This window comes from Microcebus murinus, chromosome X, assembly GCF_040939455.1.
Source record: "Microcebus murinus isolate Inina chromosome X, M.murinus_Inina_mat1.0, whole genome shotgun sequence".
Lineage (NCBI taxonomy): Eukaryota > Metazoa > Chordata > Mammalia > Primates > Cheirogaleidae > Microcebus > Microcebus murinus.
Genome location: NC_134136.1, coordinates 78,519,421 through 78,537,188, shown reverse-complemented (window position 1 = coordinate 78,537,188; position 17,768 = coordinate 78,519,421). Strand labels below are relative to the sequence as shown.

Genomic DNA, 17,768 nt, shown 5'->3' with positions numbered 1-17,768 from the left:
ATGTTCTTCTGTGCTTCTATTTCTAAGAAAATGTAAGACTGAAAGAGAACAGTCTTTCAAAGGGCAATTGGCTAAATTATTCTTTGTGTAGCTATTCTGTATCTGTTATCACAGGTCCCTGAGCAGAGAAAGGGTAATTCTGTGTGTCTCTCAACGTCCCTGTGTACGTCTGCATCTCTGCCAGAGGGTGATTCACTCTATGTGCTTTTCCATGTCTCTGAGAATCTGCATCTGTGAAAGTCCATGTTCTGTGTGTATCTGTCTTGCATGTGTCTGGGTCTCTAAGGGAGGGGATTCTGTATGCATCCCTGTGTTTCACTGTAGAAGCATATGCATAGAATACACATGCTACGTGGCAAGTTCAGACTCTCCAAGTCTGGAAGAAACATTACAACAGGAAATGCTCTGGATTCCAGCTTCCGGATGGAATTTCACTCAGAAAAATACCCCTTCCTGGTCCTCCCAATAAATGCAGCATTCTTTGTCTTTCTTCAAGAGACTGAGTTGAGGGGGTTTATGCTAACCTTGGCCTCAGAAGCCACATCTTTCAGGAAGATTTGGCAGAGCCATGAAATTCCACACCCTGCCACTCACCTCTTGCCAGGCCTACTTCTTCCTCTTGAACCCTTTTATAGCTCCACATTATCTACCAGATCAATTCTAATCTAAATTGCCCAGAGAGACCAGAGGAAGACACAGGGAAATTGGGACAAAGAAACAGCATAAGATTTGTTTTAAGTAAATAGATAAATAAAGGTAGATATGGGGACACAGAGATAATGACAAAGAGACAGAGACCAAGAAATACAGTTTCAAATGTGGGAGCAGACAGTCAAAAATGAAATAAAGGAATAGAAGGATGTACAGAGAGATGAATTGAGTGGGGTGAAGAAAGAGGGACTGGCTAAAATAAGACAGGAATGTAGGGAGAGATATAGAAAGATGGGGGACAGAGACAGAGATTGGGATCAGAGAAGCAGCTATATTCAAAATGAGAGCAGAGAGACACACACACAAATAAGTAAATAACAGAGCCAGGTAGATAGGGAGGGAGTACCTAGCATTAGACAGACAAAGATGGAAACAGATGGTGATGACAAGGAAGAGGAAAATGTTGATGATGTTGAAACTAATATTTTTGAGTATTTGTTCTGTCTGAGGCATTGTTCTAAGAGCTATACATGTGTTAACTCATTTAATCCTCACAGTAACACTATGCAGTGTAGGTGCTGTTATCAGCCCTATTTTATAGATGAGGACACTGAGGCACAGCAAGTCAATGGCACATCTGGGATTAGAATCCAAACAGTTTAGCACCAGAGACCATACTTTTGACTAATCTGTCAGTGACACAGAGGTAGAGACAGAGGGACAAGGAGCTGGGGACAAGATAGCAAACAGATGAAACACCTAGGGACAGAGAGATGGGGACATGAGAATGACCCAACAAGAGAGATGGTGACAGAGAAACATAGATGGGTGATAAAGTGATGAGGAGAGAGAATCAGGAAGAAGGGGACAAGAAGACTAACATACAGGGGTGTGTGTGTGAAAGAGAGAAAGACAGAAATAGAGACAAAGAATGTAAATATCAAGGGAAAAAAGACAAGATATGAGAGATTAGAATAGAAAGTTGAGAATAGAGAAAGATGGGAGTTGGGGAGGAACAGAGATAGATGAATGTAGCAACACAAATAGAAAGATGATGCCTGGGAGATAGCCAGAGATAAGACATAGGGAAGGAGTGATGGGGACAGAAGAGAGGCCAAAGAGCCAAGGGGAATTGAAAGGTAAACATAAAAGACAAATTCTGGAACACGTAGAAATTTAGAAACAGATGAGGGAAAGCAATGTGGTCATATGTATAAGGACAGAGACACGGACCACGATGAGGACCATGAGTTAGACGGGGACAGGATGGAGACAAGGCAGCCCCAAACATAACTAACATAGAGACAGTGAGGAAGCAAAAGCAAGAAGGGGAGAAAGTTTGAGAAAGAGGATAAGAGAGATAGGAAAAAGAAACAGCCAGACAGATGTAAACAGAAAGAGAAGAGAAAGCAAAATAGGGACAGAGATAGGGGATGTCAGAGGTGGTGACAGTGATGGTGAACTGGGAAGAGAGACAAAAACAAGAAAGAAATAGAGACAAAAGGATGAAGTCATTTTGATCCAACAATCATTCACAATTCTCTTGGATATATCAGCACCAGCACTGGGCTGTATGAGGCCCACTAGGCTATGAGCTCAGGAAGGCAGGGGCCGATGTTTGTTATTCATTACTGTATCCTACACCCATAAAACAGTCACATGGAGGGCTCCCATTTATTAAACGTTAGGTATCAGAGACTGCATGCATTTGTGTGGATTATGTCATCGAAGCCTCATAACTCTCATGTAGAAGGTATTATTATCATCTGCAGTTCACAGATAGTGGAACTGAGGCTCTGAGCAATGACTAACTTGCCTGTCACACAGAGGAGCTAGGAGTGAAGTTCTGGCCTGCACCAGTGGTGAGAATATGTCATGAACCAAGGACTAAGATAAATATTATTCCATGCAACCGAGGTACAAAAGTCAAATTCTAGTCTGCCTGCCTCCAAGGCCTACGTGTTTGACTAACATGGCCATATGGCTTCAATGAAGGCTTGCTGACAGACTAATGGAGGACTACTGAGCCTCTAGGGTAAGTGTGTCCCGACTCCTTATTCTTTGGCGCTCCCTCCATCTAGTAGAGGGGATAGACCTAGCTAGCTCATAGACACTGAGGAATATCCTGTGAGTGGCAGAAATAAAACCCTGTGGGAGAAACCCAGCCTGGGAAAATCAGAGAAGGCTTCCTAGAGGAGGAGGTGGTTCAAAGAGGCCAGAGGCAGATTTACATAGAAGTCAATGAAGCTTAAGATTCAAGGCCCCTCCTTTGCACAGGTCCCTTCCAAGGCCCTGGTTAATAAACAGTGAAAATTCAAAGAGTACTGAAGATTTGTCATTCAAGAAAATTGAAATGCCCTGAAATCTTACAGCTCATATACAAAAGAAACTAGACAGAGGTTTCTCCTTGACTATAGTTCTAAAAATATGTAAGATATTATTGTGAAGCTGAAACTTTGCTAAACTGTCAATAGTAAAAAGCAAATTTCTATCAAGCATGCTATTAAGAAAGACTGACTGATATTTCTATTCTCTCTATAGAAAATGACCTTACCTCATGCTTCAATGACAAAATAGAAGCCATCAGATGTGGAGAATTATTACCAGGACTTTCACTTTCCCACCATTGAATCTCTACAGCTACCTGTATCTTCATTAGTCCTTTTCTCATTTTTTCCTGTTGCAATTAGAAAACCAGGGTGGGTGGGTTCTCCTCCTCTCTGAGGCCCAATGCTCCAAATCCCAACACTTACCCGTCCCTTCTTTTGTGTTATTCCCTTTCTCTCCCTCTCTACTAGATCAGCAGCAAACATAGTCCAGTACCTCCCATCTTAAAAAAAAATCATCCCTTGACTTTCCTCCTACCTATCTCTCTGGGCTGTTGCCCTTCACAGGCAAGTTTCTCAAGGAAACTGCCCTGCTTCAGTGGAGTGGAGGGAAATGTTCTCTTCCCTATGACCTCATCTAGGGTCCTGTAATAATCTACACTCCCTCTACGTGGTGGCTCATACCTGTAACCATAGCACTCTGGGAAGCCAAGGCAAGGTGGGAGGATCGCTTGAGGTCAGGAGTTCAAGACCAGCCTGAGAAAGAGCGAGACCCTGTCTCTACTAAAAATAGAAATTAGCTGGACAACTAAAAATATATAGAAAAAATTAGCTGGGCACGGTAGCGCATGCCTATAGTCACAGCTACTCAGGAGGCTGAGGCAGGAGGATCGCTTGAGCCCAGGAGTTTGAGGTTGCTGTGAGCTAGGCTGATGCCACGGCACTCTAGCCCAGGCAACAGAGTGAGACTCTGTCTCAAAAAAAAAAAAATACACGCCCTCCAGCACTCTAGCCAATTAGTCCTGTTTTTTAAAATTAATGTATTTGTTTTACATGATATATGTTATAAATTTTAGAATATACATAGCTGTATAGTTTGAATAAATAATAAAACAAATACCTGTGTATTCTATCACCCAGCTTCAATAAGATATCATTTACTAATGACAAAACTCCCTATGTAACTCTCCCCATGACACCACCTTCTCCTTCTTGAGAGGTAACCGCTGTCTTGAATTTTTCATTTTTCATTCCTTTTCTATATGGTTTTACAACATATAAATGCATCCACATACTGTTTAATTTTGCATGTTTTTCAGATTTGTATAAACATACACTTCCATGACTTTTTTGAATCCAGTATTAGGTTTCCTGAGTCTCATCCATGTTGATCCAGGTAGCTACAGCTCATTCATTTTTTTTATTTCCTTATAGTATTCCACTCTGTAAATCGGTCTCAATGTATTTATCTCATGCTCTTGTTTCAGTTTCTTGCTGTTACAAACAGGCTTTTGTGAACATTCTTGTAGTGTCTCCCACTACATATGTGTACGGGTTGCTCTAGGGAGCAATTCACAAACTTTTTGGTCTCAGGACCCCTTTACATTCTTAAAAAGCATTGCAGACCCCAAGGAGCTTTGGTTTATGTGGGTTATATCAACTGATATTTGCCATATTTGAAGTTAAAACTGAAAAAGTTTATATTAATTTTAAAATAACAATAATAAACCCATTACATTTAACATAAATAACATATTTTTATGAAAAATAACTATATTTTCCAAAACAAAAAGAATTTAGTGAGAAGAGTGGCATTGTTTTACATTTTTGTAAGTCTCTTTACTGTATGGCTTAATAGAAGACAGCTGGATTCTCATATCTGCTTCTACATTCAATCTGTTGTGATATCATGACATGTAGCCTCTAGAAAACTCCACTCTACATTCTTGAGAGAATAAGAGTAAAAAAAAAAAAACAAATAAAATCATACTAGTAGTATGGTTTTGCTCCTTCCTACTACACTCCACCCCAGACACACAGACTGCCCAGAGAGAACCACTGCTCTGGGACATAAACCTAGAACTGCTGGATCATTGAGTGCGTGCATTGTTCAGCTTTACTAGAAAATGCCCAACTTTTCCTAGAGTGATTATATTGATTTACCTTCTATCAGTGGTGTATCCATTCACTGTTCATTCATTCTGATATTCCACTCCACTACTCCTCCAAAACTACTCCTATGAATGTCACCAACAACATCTATGTTGCAATATCCAATGGACCCTTTTCAATATCATCTTACTTGGCTTCTCAACATTCTTGAAACATCCCTAGCACACTCCTAGTTATGTCCCTACTTCTTTAACTCTTTCTCAGTCTCTTTGCCAACTCCCACCCCTTTACCCACCTGTAAAGTTGGAGTTCCTCAGAGCTCAGTCATGAATCCTCTTCCTTTCTTTTTTTTTTTTTTTTTTTTTTTTTTATTTTTCTCCAGCTCATGGCCTGTTAGGACCTTTCTTAATCTTTGCTCTGTTTCAGGCTGATTTTTTTCTATTCTTGTGACTTTTAATGCCATCTCTATGCTGACAACTCTCATTTATTTTTGAATCACAGACCTCTCCCCTGGGATGTATATACCACTATCTACTTGACTTCTCCACTTGGATGTGTGGAGGGCATGCCCAGGTTAACGTATCTAAAACCGAACTCTTGATCTTCCGCTGGAAATCTGTTTTTCTTTCTGTCTTCCTCATCTCAACGAGTGACTGGCCCCACCATCACCAGATCCCTTGGAGTTACCCTTGATTCCTCCCTTTCCTTCCTTCTTCCAAGCCTCCACACCAAGGGCTCTCAATTCTAAATATCTCTCAAATGTTTGCCTTTCTCCATCTCCACCTTAGTCAACTCACCATCATTTCTGACTGCAGTAGGTTCCTAATCTTGTCCAGCTCTAATCCAATCCACAGCAAAGTCATCTTTTTAAAATGTTAAATATACCTTGTCAACCCCAAGCTTAAAATCTTTCAATGTGTATCTCAGCATTTTTTGGATGTGAAGACTCTCCAAAAAAAGATACTGTTTCCTCATGATCCAGTTTACATGTGGTACAAACTTAAAAGTTTTATGAAACATACCCTTCCTACATGATCCTATGATACACTCTGATATCTTCTACTCTTCTCAAATTGATTTCACTACCTTCTCCTATTTGACTCACATTTAAAAGCACTGCTTTAATCTTTTCATTGCTTGTAGAATAGAATCCATTCTCCTTACCTTGGTCTAGAAAGCCCTACATAATCTGGCCCCTGCCTACCTCTTTGACCTCATATCCCACCCATCTTGCCCTCTGTGCACTATTCAGTCCCACTGGCCTTCCTATAGCTTGTAAATATACCATTTCCCTTTCTCCTCAGGGCTTTCCCACTTGCTGTGTCCTCTGCCTGGAACACTTTTGCCTCCACTCATCAGCTGACTCCCACTCCTTCGCAGTTCAGCTTAAATGTCAGGCCTTGCTTGACCCCTCAGGCTAAATCACCCCCACCTTGTTATTCTCTTTTCCTATCCCCCTGTTCTGTCCTTTTACAGCCATATCATAATTTGTAATTATGTGTGTTTATGTGTTGTAATTATGTGTTTATTTATTTCACATCCTCTCCAGTACCAGACCGCAAACTCTGAGGGCAGAGTTTGTCCGCAACTGTCTTGTTTATGTCTGTCTTATTCACTATAGCATAGCTAGTGCCTCATAGTGTGTTCTTAAAACACACTCATTGATTGAGCTGAGATCTGAAGAATAAATGAATTGTAATTGGGGAGATGTGAAAAGAGTTTCACACAGAGGTAACAGCATCTGCAAAAACTCCAAAACTAGAGAGACTAAGGAACAGTCTAAGAATTTCAACACGGAGTCTGGAAAGGTTGACACAGGGCCAGATCTTGAAGAGCCCACCTTAGCCTTCCCTATTAAGGAAGGTAGGTTTACTTTTGAGCTAGTGGAGACTCATCAAAGGGTTCTAAACATGGGAGTGGTATGATTTGATTTACCTTTTCAAAAGATATACACTGCACTGCCTGTAGTGTAGAAAACAGATTCTAGACAACAAGACTAACAGGGAGACTGTAAGAGTTTTGCAGTTTAGAAATGGTGCTAGCAGGCCTAAACTAGGGTAGTGGAAGCCGAAATGCAGCACTACATAAATAGACTTGGAAGCTAGTCAGGAGGTAAAAATGTTGGGACTTGGTGGTTGCGTGTGGAGGGTGGATAAAGGAGAGAAGAATCGGGTGTAGCTCAGGCTTCTGCTTTGACTAGGGTCATTCACTAAGGTAAGGCACAAAGGAGGACAAACAGATTGTGAGGAGGATGCCTTGAGTGAGGGAGAAGTTGAGGTTTGGGGTATTTCTGGGATATTCAGGTAGAGTTGTCTAGTAACCAGTTGAACGCATGGGTCTAGAGAAATACCTGGTCTTGAGGTATCAATTTGAGAGTAATCAGCAAAGAGATGATAACTGAAGTCATGGGAGCAAATGACATAATGGAAGGAAAATATATAGAGAGAAGACAAGAGAATTCAGGCCAAAGTCTTAAAGAGAACCATCATTGAGGGTTGGACAAAGAAGAACCTGGAAAATAAAAGAGAATTACCAAGGATGAAGGAGAAAAACAAGGAGAGTGCAGTGTCATGGAAGTGGTTTAAGGAGGAGGGAGCAGTCACTAGTGCCAGATGCTACCAACAAGCCAAGTAGGATAACCTCTGAAAAGTTTCTATTGGTTTTAGTGACAAAGGCCATGGCAGGCCTTGATAAGAGAGCAGTTTCAAGTAAGTAGTGGAGGCAGATTGTAGTGGGTGGAAAAATAAGTGGGAGGTGGGAAAATAAAGACAGTTGAGTGTAGGCAACTCTTTTGAGAAGTTTGTAGAAAAGAGAAGAGAGAGGGAGGTGGTTGGAAAGGGAGAATTCTTGGTTAATTGTTTGTTTTTAGATGGAAGAGACCTGTGTATGTTTAGATGCTGATGGGAAGGAGCAAAGATGAATTCCTAGGCTTGGTGGCAAGAAGTCAAGAGCTTCCTTTTTCATGGCTTCTGTTTATTCTGTGAAGTAGGAGATAGCGTTATCTGCACAGGGTTACGGGGCAGACAGAGAAGTTGAGGGTTTGAGGGGAGGGGAGAGGGTTTGAAGTGACCACAGTGGAGGATGTGAGAAAGAACTAGGAGGGTTGTGGGTCAGCACTGAGGGCCTGGTGGAAGCTGGGAACCATGGGTTTATAGTAGCACAAATCTGTGAGGTTGAACAGTTTCCTTCAGCAGTGTTTACCTGCCTGGGCACCGGCATGGAAAAGGAGGACAGTTGGACTGATCTAAGGTTGAGATGTTGCCAGGCACATGGGATACACCAGGGAACTGGGGCTATTGGTAAGAGAGTGACAAGGGACCATGATGTCTGGTCTGAGCAGAGTGAAGAGTATCAGAGACAGGTCCTCTATAAGCCAAGCCCTGGGAAACTTTGGAACATGTGAAAAGGCTTCTGGAAAAGAGAAGAAACAGTGAGGGGAGGGCTGGGCACAGTGGCTCACGCCTGTAATCCTAGCACTCTGGGAGGCCGGTGTGGGGGGGGGGGTGTTCACTTGAGCTCAGGAGTTCAAGACCAGCCTGAGCAAGAGTGAGACCTCGTCTCTACTAAAAGTAGAAAAATTACCCAGGTGATGGGGGCCCACACCTGTAGTCCCAGCTACTCAGGAGGCTGAGGCAGAAGGATCACCTGAGCCTTGGAGTTTGAAGTTGCTGTGAGCTACAATGACGCCACTGCACTCTATCCCAGTCGACAGAGCAAGACTCTGTCTCAAAACAAAAGGTAGGGGGCAATGAAGTGAGAAAGACCTGAGATGGGATGGAAGGGCAGATTTGGTGGATTGAGCCCAGATATTTGACGGTGTGGGATCAAGGAGAAATGGGGAAGGCAGGCTGAGGGGAATTTTTATGGGGCAGAAGGAAGGCCTAGAGGGCGGTCGCAGCGAGAAGTAACGCGGGACCCTGCGAGGGGGCGTGGTCAAGCGCTAATCCCGGGCGAAGAGGCGGGGCCCGGGTAGCTGGGTCCCAGCGCCACTGTGGCTGCGGCTGTCTCAGCCATGGCTCCCGCCTGCCCATCCCCCTTCCTAGGGCTCCTTCCCGCCTGCCGCCGCGGAGACGCAAGCTGAGGCTGGCAAGGACAGTGGAGCCTGGCCCTGGCCGATCCCCTGTCCCCGCGGCTGGAGCATCGTCTGGAAGGACTGGCTGAAGGCGAGCTCCGCAGTCCAGCCGCGCGACACTCACGCGCGCCCCCAGCCACCGCCGTCCTCTCCTTCCTATCCTCCCCTCCTTCCCCTCTCCTCTCCCTCCCCTCTCCTCTCCTCCGCCCCCAGTCTCCGCGGCGGCTGGAGGAAGAACCCTTTCCGACCAGCCAGGAGAGTCCAGATCGATTCCCATTCGGGGAGAAAGAAGAGACCCCAGCACTCGGATCCGACCAACCACTCGCCTCGGGGCCACGGAAGTGGCTCGCTGGTCAAAGGAGAGCCCGCGCCGAGCGTAGTCCCCAGACCCTCGGCCAACCCCAGCCACACAGACAGCGCTCTCCAGTGGGCCCCCGGCCCCGCCGAGCCCACTCCCGGAGCGGGGCCAGGGCCGGCGATGCCTGGCACGTCAGCGGCGGTGGCCGCGGCTGCTGCTGCTCCTGCCACCGCTGCCACGGCTGCTGGCCCGAGCCCGGGCCGGGGGCTCCAGTCTCCGCAGTGGGGTTGAGCCCGCAGCCCCGCCCCCCCCCCCCAGCCTGAGGCCGCTGCTCCGCCGGGCTCCGGGCCTCCTCCGCCCGCGCCTCCGCCCCAGGAGCTGGAGCCAAGCGGGGAGCCCGGGCCCCGCTCCCAGGCCGGGACAATGCATGGCCACCGAGCCCTGGGGGGCGCCGGGCCTTCCGAGCCCGAACACCCGGCCGCGAATCCCCCAGGCTCCGCTCCACCGGCCTGTGACAATTCAGACCCTGGAGTCTTGGAGCCTGGACTGCTGGTGCGCCAGGGTTCAGGCTCAGCTCTCGGCGGCTCCCTGAATTCCCAGTTTTGCGGACCCTCGGACGCCAACCTGGGCGCTGCTCCAGGCCCCCGGGTCTTGCCCTGTGGCCCCAGTCCACAGCACCATCGAACCCTGCGCTTCTCCTACCACCTGGAGGGATCACAGCCTAGGCCTGGTGAGTAATCAAGGGAGCATGGGAGCCCGGGCCACAGGCTTGGTACTGGGAGCGGGTTTTTGTTTTGGGGCCCTCTAAGCCCCACCTCGGGGCTGGCCCTCTCACCAGGGCCCTCCAGGTCACCTCATCCCCCACCCCCACCCCTTGGCCCTGCATCCAGTCTTTTCAACCACTATCCCTGTTTCCTCTCTCTGTCCCTTATGCCCCTCAACCTCTTTGACACCCTTCTCTTCTGTCTGCTGAGGCTAATGGGAGAGGGAGCACTCTAAGAAAAGGGGCCAGGGTTGCAAGGCAGCAACAGGGATTTGGTTAGGGGAACCAGGGATTTGTTGGGAAAATAGAAAAGAAGCAGTCTCTTGCATTTGCCAAGCACCTACATTGTGTCAGGCACTGGACTAGGTGCTTTACATAGGTTTTCATTTCAACTTGAGGAACCCTCTGTGAAGTAGATATTATTAGTCTCATTTTGTAGGGGAGGAAATTGAGACTCAGAGAAATTAAGTAACTTGCCCAAAGTCACACAGCCAGTATGGAGCCAGGATTCAAAACCATATGTATTTGTGTCCAAAGTCTGTGGTGTTTCCACTTCCCCAAACTGAGGCTGGAGACCATAAAAGTAATGCCAAGCCTTCTGCTTATGTGATTTTCTCTTGTACTATTCAGCAGCTTTGGAGTGTGAGTGGAAAAAAGAAGGATGGTGGATTGATCCAAGGTTGGGGTTTTGCCAGGTGTGTGGTGGGAGGACAAGGAAGGAGGGAGTAGAAGGTGCTGATGAGAGAGAAAGGTGGAAGAGGCGGACCACAGGCCTTTGGAGTCAGGCTGGAGGAGAGTGCTGGGGGTAGGAAGACAGCAGAAGTGTCAGCAAGGCAGAAGCCAGTTGTAGCAGTGCTAGAGAGGTGCAGGACCACGAAGTTGTTTTGTGAGGAAAAATTAGGATGGTTTCTTGGGTTTGAAGAGGCAGGGAGCAGCTCTAGGTCAGGCTGGGGCCACAGCACTACCTGGGAAGGCCTTTGCACTATACAGACCAGAGTAGCCCAGCAGGGCCTCCCCCATCTGGGGACATTCTCATGTGGGCCTGCACCCAGGAGCCACGGAAAAAGAGAAGTGCATGTCTGCCCTGCCTTCCACTGGGAATGAAGGAGTTGTTGAACCTCTGGGGGCTCCCAGGGCTCACATTGCAGGGTCCACAGGTCTTTGAGACTGTGGCCCAGCACCAGGTAGCAGTAGTGAGGCATAAAGCCTGGGCAGGATGTGCCCCTTGCTGCTGTCATGACCTTGGGCTAGTCATGGAACCTCTTGAGAGATTTCAGAGGGCTTCCTTGGTATGGGCTGGAGATAGCCAGCTGAAAACAGGGCCTTAATGCCCTGCCCTACATGTTGCTTCTCCTGGCTTTCCAAACTCACCTTGACAGATACTGTGTGAAGCAGGCGACTCACTCCTTTACTGAAGGACCTTCTTTCAGATCCCAAAACACACCACAAGCACTCCCACCCCAGGACCTTTGCATTTGCTTTTCACTCTGCCTGGTAGGTCTTCCCTAGCCTTCCACCTGGCTTGCTTCTCATCTTTCAGGTCTCAGCTCAAATGTCACCTCCTCCAAAAGACCTTCCCTGACCACTTTATTTGTTTATTTATTTATTTGAGACAGAGTCTCACTTTGTTGCCCAGGCTAGAGTGAGTGCCGTGGCATCAGCCTAGCTCACAGCAACCTCAAACTCCTGGGCTCAAGTGATCCTACTGCCTCAGCCTCCTCAGTAGCTGGGACTACAGGCATGCGCCACCATGCCCAGCTAATTTTTTTGTATATATATTTTTAGTTGGTCAATTAGTTTCTTTCTATTTTTTTAGTAGAGGCAGGATCTCACTCAGGTTGGTTTCGAACTCCTGACCTTGAGCAATCCGCCCGCCTTAGCCTACCAGAGTGCTAGGATTACAGGCGTGAGCCACCGCGTCGGCCACCCTGACCACTTTAGATAGGGCTATTTGTGAGTCTACATTGCAGCTGCCAGTGTGCTTCCGTCCTGGCACTTAGTACAGTCTCAACTATCTTATTGTTTATGTCTGCTTGTTTAGTGCCTGTCTTCCTTCACTAGAATGTGAGCTCCATGAGGGCAAGGGGATTATATTTGTTTTGCTCACTATTGTATCCCTAGTGACTAGCACAGTGCCTAGCACACAGAAGGTGCTCAATAAATCTTTGTTGAATAAATGCCTGATCAGATACTAAAGGAGTACAAAGTAGGCCCTCAGTAACTATTGCCTTAGAGAAGGACACTGGATTCCTGCCCTCCAGATACTTTTGGTCTAAGAGTCAGTAGTGGGTAGTGTCTCAACCCCTCTGGCCTCTCTGATCAGTATATAGTAATGATTCTGAGCATGCCTTTCCAATCCACCAATGCTTTCAAATTTAAAATCATAATACTCTTCCAAACACTCCCCTCCTCCCCAAAAAAGAAACACAAAGTTCCCAGGATCCTTTTCCTCAATGAAGTCCCTGCCTCTATAATTGTATGGTGAGTGTCTTTTTTTTTTTAGAAAAATCAAGATGAGGATTGGGAATAAGAAGGATGTCAGGGAAGGACCTGGTCTCCCATCCAACCAACCATTCCTAACTCACTTACTATGTGACCCTGGGTGAGTGACTTCCCTTCTCTGGATCTCAGTTTCCTGAGAAAGGAAAGTGAGTGCCATGAGGAGTGTGTGAGATACTGGTTGTAAAGCCTGCAGCATAGTATAAATCCTCAGAAAGCAGGAGTTTTTAAAAGTGAAATTAAATTTAAAAATAAGAAGAGAGAAAAACCTTCTGAAGAAGAGGCGGAGGAATTACTCAAGCCCTGACAAGGCGGGTGCTGGGCCATGTGATTCACAGCAGCATGGGTTGTTAAAGGTCCGCCCCCCACACACACACTGCCCAGCTAGCCCAGGGGTAGGCACAAGTGACTTGCTTCTCTCTCCAGGGGACTTGCCTATAATTGGCCCTAAGAGAGCAGGGTTGGCAGTTGTAGGGTGTGTGTGTAAGAGAGAGGGGGGTGGTGGTTTCTGAGCTTCAATTAAAGGGTTGAAACATTTTAGTCCACATGTTAAGATTTCCATGTGCCTGCTGGCTTCCTCCCTCAGACTGCTGAGGCCTTTATTGAATCACCATCCTTAGGGCCCAGTACCCATCTTGGGGGTGGGGGAGAGGCTTTTGAAATAATAATTATATCTTATCCATGTAAAGAGCTTTGAATTGCTTCAAAGTGCTTTCTCTTAGTTATCTTGATGCCTGGTGATAGGAGGGACAATTATTATGCCCATTTTCCAGGTTGATTAAACCTAAGGCTTCATTGGGTCACTGGGACAACCCAGTGAGATGCCAGAGAGGGCTTCGAGAAAGTCAGAAAGGGGTTCCCAAGTATAGGTTTGCTTATAGGGATTTGGGGAGACACCTACCCTGTTCCTCAGGATTGAGGCCTAGAATGTCCTTCCAGATGCTAGGGGTTGCTGGGCAGGGGGGCGGGGGTGCCTGACCTGAGCTCAGTCAAAGGAGTTGCACCTGATGTTAGAGCTATTTTTGTGAGTAGTGGGGAAAACTAAGCCAGTGGAGGGGCAGCAGGAGGGACTGGCTCCTTCAGATTTGGAGCCTGGGTCATCTTCAGGGACTCAGGAGGGACTGGCTCCTTCAGATTTGGAGCCTGGGTCATCTTCAGGGACTCCAAGAGTTACAATTGGAGATGGAAAAGTCCCTAGACATTGTATGGTTCTGGGTTTCTGAAACAGTGAGCATCAGAATCCCTTGCTGACCTTAAAAAAAAAATGTGATTCCCAAACTCCACCTCAGAGCTCCAGAATCCTGGGGTTGGAACCCAGGAATCTATTTTTAAAAGCTCCTAAAGTGATTCTGATACACAGCCTATAGTGGGAACCACAGGTCAAGCCCATTTTCCAGATGGGGCAGTAGAGGCTCAGAGAGGCAGTGACTTTTGTTTGTTTGTTTTTTTATTTCAGCATATTATGGGGGTACAAATGTTTAGGTTACATATATTGCCCTTGCCCCACCCAAGTCAGAGCTTCAAGGATGTCCATCCCCCAGACAGTGCGCACCATTACCATTAGGTGTGTATATGCCCATCTCCTCCTCCCCCTCCCATCTTCCTAATACCTGATGAATGTTACTACTATATGTGCACTTAAGTGTTGATCAGTTAATACCAATTTGCTGGTGAGTACATGTGGTGCTTGTTTTTCCATTCTTGAGATACTTCACTTAGTAGAATGGGATCCAGCTCTATCCAGGAAAATACAAGAGGTGCTATATCATCATTGTTTCTTAAAGCTGAGTAGTACTCCATGGTATACATATACCACATTTCATTAATCCACTCATGTATTGATGGGCACTTGGGTTGTTTCCACAACTTTGCAATTGTGAATTGTGCTACTATAAACATTCGCGTGCAGGTGTCCTTTTCATAAAGTGACTTTTGATCTTCTGGGTAGATGCCCAGTAGTGGAATTGCTGGATCAAATGGTAGATCTACTTGTATCGCTTTAAGGTATCTCCATATTGCTTTCCATAAAGGTTGAACTAGTTTACAGTCCCACCAGCAGTGTAGAAGTGTTCCTATCTCTCTGCATCCATACCAACATCTATTGTTTTGGGACTTTTTGATAAAGGCCATTCTTACTGGAGATAAGTGATATCTCATTGCAGTTTTGATTTGCATTTCCCTGATGATTAGAGATGTTGAGCATTTTTTCATATGTTTGTTGGCCATTATTCTGTCTTCTTTTGAAAAATTTCTGTTCATATCCTTTGCCCAGTTTTTGATGGGGTTGTTTGATTTTTTTCTGGCTGATTTTCCTGACTTCTAAACAGACTCTAGTTATCAGCCCTTTATCGGATGTGTAGCTTGCGAAAATTTTCTCCCATTCTGTAGGTTGTCTGTTTGCTCTCTTGACAGTTTCTTTGGCTGTGCAGAAGCTTTTTAATTTTGTCAGGTCCCATTTATTTATTTTTGTTGCTGCTGTGATTGCCTTTGGGGTCTTATTCATAAATTCTTTGCCTAGGCAAATGTCTAGAAGTGTATTTCCAGCGTTTTCCTCTAGAATTCTCATAGTTTGACAGCTAAGGTTCAAGTCTGTTACCCAGCGTGAGTTGATTTTTGTGAGAGGTGAAAAGTGTGGGTCTTGTTTCAGTCTTCTACATGTGGCTATCCAGTGGAAAGCAGTTTTTAAAGCATATTTGCATGAAGCTGAGACCCATTTTATGTACACCCAGGGTAACTGGCTATTGCAGAGAACTGAGGGAGTGATCCTGAGAAGCAAATCAAACATCAGTAAATTTGTGTGGCTCCCTCAATATTATCCCTATTGAAGGCAGCCTGGGGGGGGGCATAGGGGGGTTTTCTCAAGGAAAGAAAAGGGGGCTTTGGGCAGGAGGCAGTGGTGGGCTCTGCTGGGAATTTTTGGAGTGCGGTAGTTTGAGATTCCAGGGAGTGTCTGGAAAAAGACCCAGATTTGGTTCCTAGTCAGCTGGGGCATTCCAAACAAACACAACAAATGTAAAGACTCTGGGTATCCAGGAAAAGGACTGCCCCAGACAGGACTAAAAGAATTGAAGTCTCCAAGTTGCAGATGGTTGGCATCCCCACTCCTTGGCCCTTTCAGGGGCCTATGTCCCTGGGGAGGGCCCAGCTGGGGCTGCCTGCTCCCTCAAGGGTGAGTGGCAGCTAACAATGTCCCAGACAGTCATGGCTTTCTGGGGACCAGTTAGCTAAAATGCCTTAGGCAGAAGTGGAGCTGGCCAGACACTGGCTGGGTTGGGCTAGGACCTGTCTGGAATGAGGGCAGGAAGCATAGTCTGCCATTGGTTAGCCCTGCTGCAGAATTAAGTTCCCTCATCTGGAGAGAGAGCAAACATCTTTGGAGCAGTGAGTCTAGCCTCTTGGGGCTCCAGTGCCCAGCTCTTTGAACCTGGAAGGCATCACATCTCCAAAAGGTGCCTCAAGACACAAGGCTGGAGACAAAGCTGCAGGGCAGTAGCTGAAGGAGCCCCAGCACTGCTGACTCTGCCTTGGTTCACTGTCCCTCCAGGCCTCCCTTCCCCTCTCAGGGTCTTAGTTTCCCCATTTGTAACACCTCCTCGTATTTGCCTGGCATATAATATGGCATCAATAATACTTGGTGATAGAGTAAGGGAGAGTGAAAGAGGGGAGGAAGGAGGGCATTTCTTTATTTAACATGTGTCTGCTGAGTGACTACCATGTGCTAAGCCCTGTGCTAGGTACTGGGTGGGCAACAAGACAGGCACAATCACTGTCCTCATGGAGCTCATACCTAACAGGAAAGACACACTACAAGTAATTCCAAGCACAGATGCTACAGGAACACATGGTGGCGGGGAGGGTGGCAGGCAGGCAAAAGAGGACACTTGAGTTGAGACTTGAAGGATAAATAGGAGTCCATAAGTAGGAAGAAGCAGAAAAGCAGTTCAGGCCATGGTAACAACATGTGCCAAAGCTCCAGGCGGAAGAGAGCACTTTCGAGGAACAGACAAGAGGCCATTGTGGCTGGAGAGTGGGGGCAGGGAAGTATTCAAGAGCTAGGCCTTCCTTGTCCTTATGCTCAGAAGTTTGGAGTTCACCCTGAAGGCCAGAGGAGCCCCCTTCACAAAGCTAAAGTAATGGAAGGGGGCTGTGTTTTCTGAAAGCTTGCTGTGGTGTGGAGAGTGCCTTGTGGAGGGCCCTGAGGATGGGAGGGAAACCAGTTAGGAGGCTGGGGAGGGGGAAGTATATGGATTCTGGAATGACTGAGGAGTCAAGTTTACAGGACTTGGGGCCTGGCTGGAATTTTGGTTGAGGGAAAGGAAGGAGTCATGGAGAAAGCCCAGCCTCAGACTTGGACAACTGGGTGGATGAAGGTGCCCTTGCTGGGGTGGAGAAAGCCAGGAGAGGAGCAGAGGAACACACCCCTTCCCAGGGGCTGGGGAAGGGGTGTGTTCAGGATGCACTGAGTCTGCAGAGCCTGAAAAGAGACATTTAGGTGACACCAACCAACAGGCATAAAATGTACCTGTCTGGTACACTCTCCTGCCCCAAAGTGAGGGCAGGAGAGTGAGGGGCACAGGTGTGTGGCTGAGGCTGAGAGGGATCAGCAGGCCCTTCTGGTACCAACAGCTTTTAACCCTCTGTGGCTTTGCTCTTGGCCCCTGCAGCGAAAGGGTTAAGGCACAGAGGGAAGAGGCGCCTGTGGAAAGTGGGAAAGTCGGAACTGGCAGGGCTGGCCCCTGAGAGCTGCAGCTGGCCTTCACTGTCACCTTCCCTGAACCCCCTCTAGCTTTTTCCCAGTTCCTGTAGGCCGGGCCTCCCTACCTAATGCTTTCCAGGTGTGGATGCGGCCCCTCCCCCACCTGGGGTGATGGGGCAGGGGCAGGGAAGGCTGGGTCTCCTTCCCTGTGCATCTCTTAGGGAGCAGCTCCCAATCTCCCTGACTACTTCTCTCTCTGAAGAATTCCCTTGGGGGGGTCTCCCTTTGGGCCCCATGTCTCTAGCAGGGGCTGGTGGTGGGAAGAGCCCCCAGCCCCAGGTCTGCCACTT

The 17,768-nt window shown here is 46.9% G+C and overlaps 1 protein-coding gene across 3 annotated transcripts in view; it reads left to right on the top strand.

Annotated features, from left to right (window-relative positions):
• Nucleotides 1–9,063: 9,063 nt before the first annotated feature.
• FGD1 (FYVE, RhoGEF and PH domain containing 1) overlaps nt 9,064–17,768 on the top strand; it is a 43,450-nt gene continuing 34,745 nt past the window's right edge. For 2 of the 3 annotated variants that reach the window (XM_012747825.3, XM_012747828.3), the window contains exon 1: nt 9,078–10,190. In XM_012747825.3, the coding sequence (XP_012603279.1) occupies nt 9,884–10,190 (307 nt within the window). In that variant the 5' untranslated portion in view covers nt 9,078–9,883. Of the gene's footprint in view, nt 10,191–17,768 lie in introns of all 3 variants that reach the window. The other variant, XM_012747826.3, reaches the window with a different exon arrangement.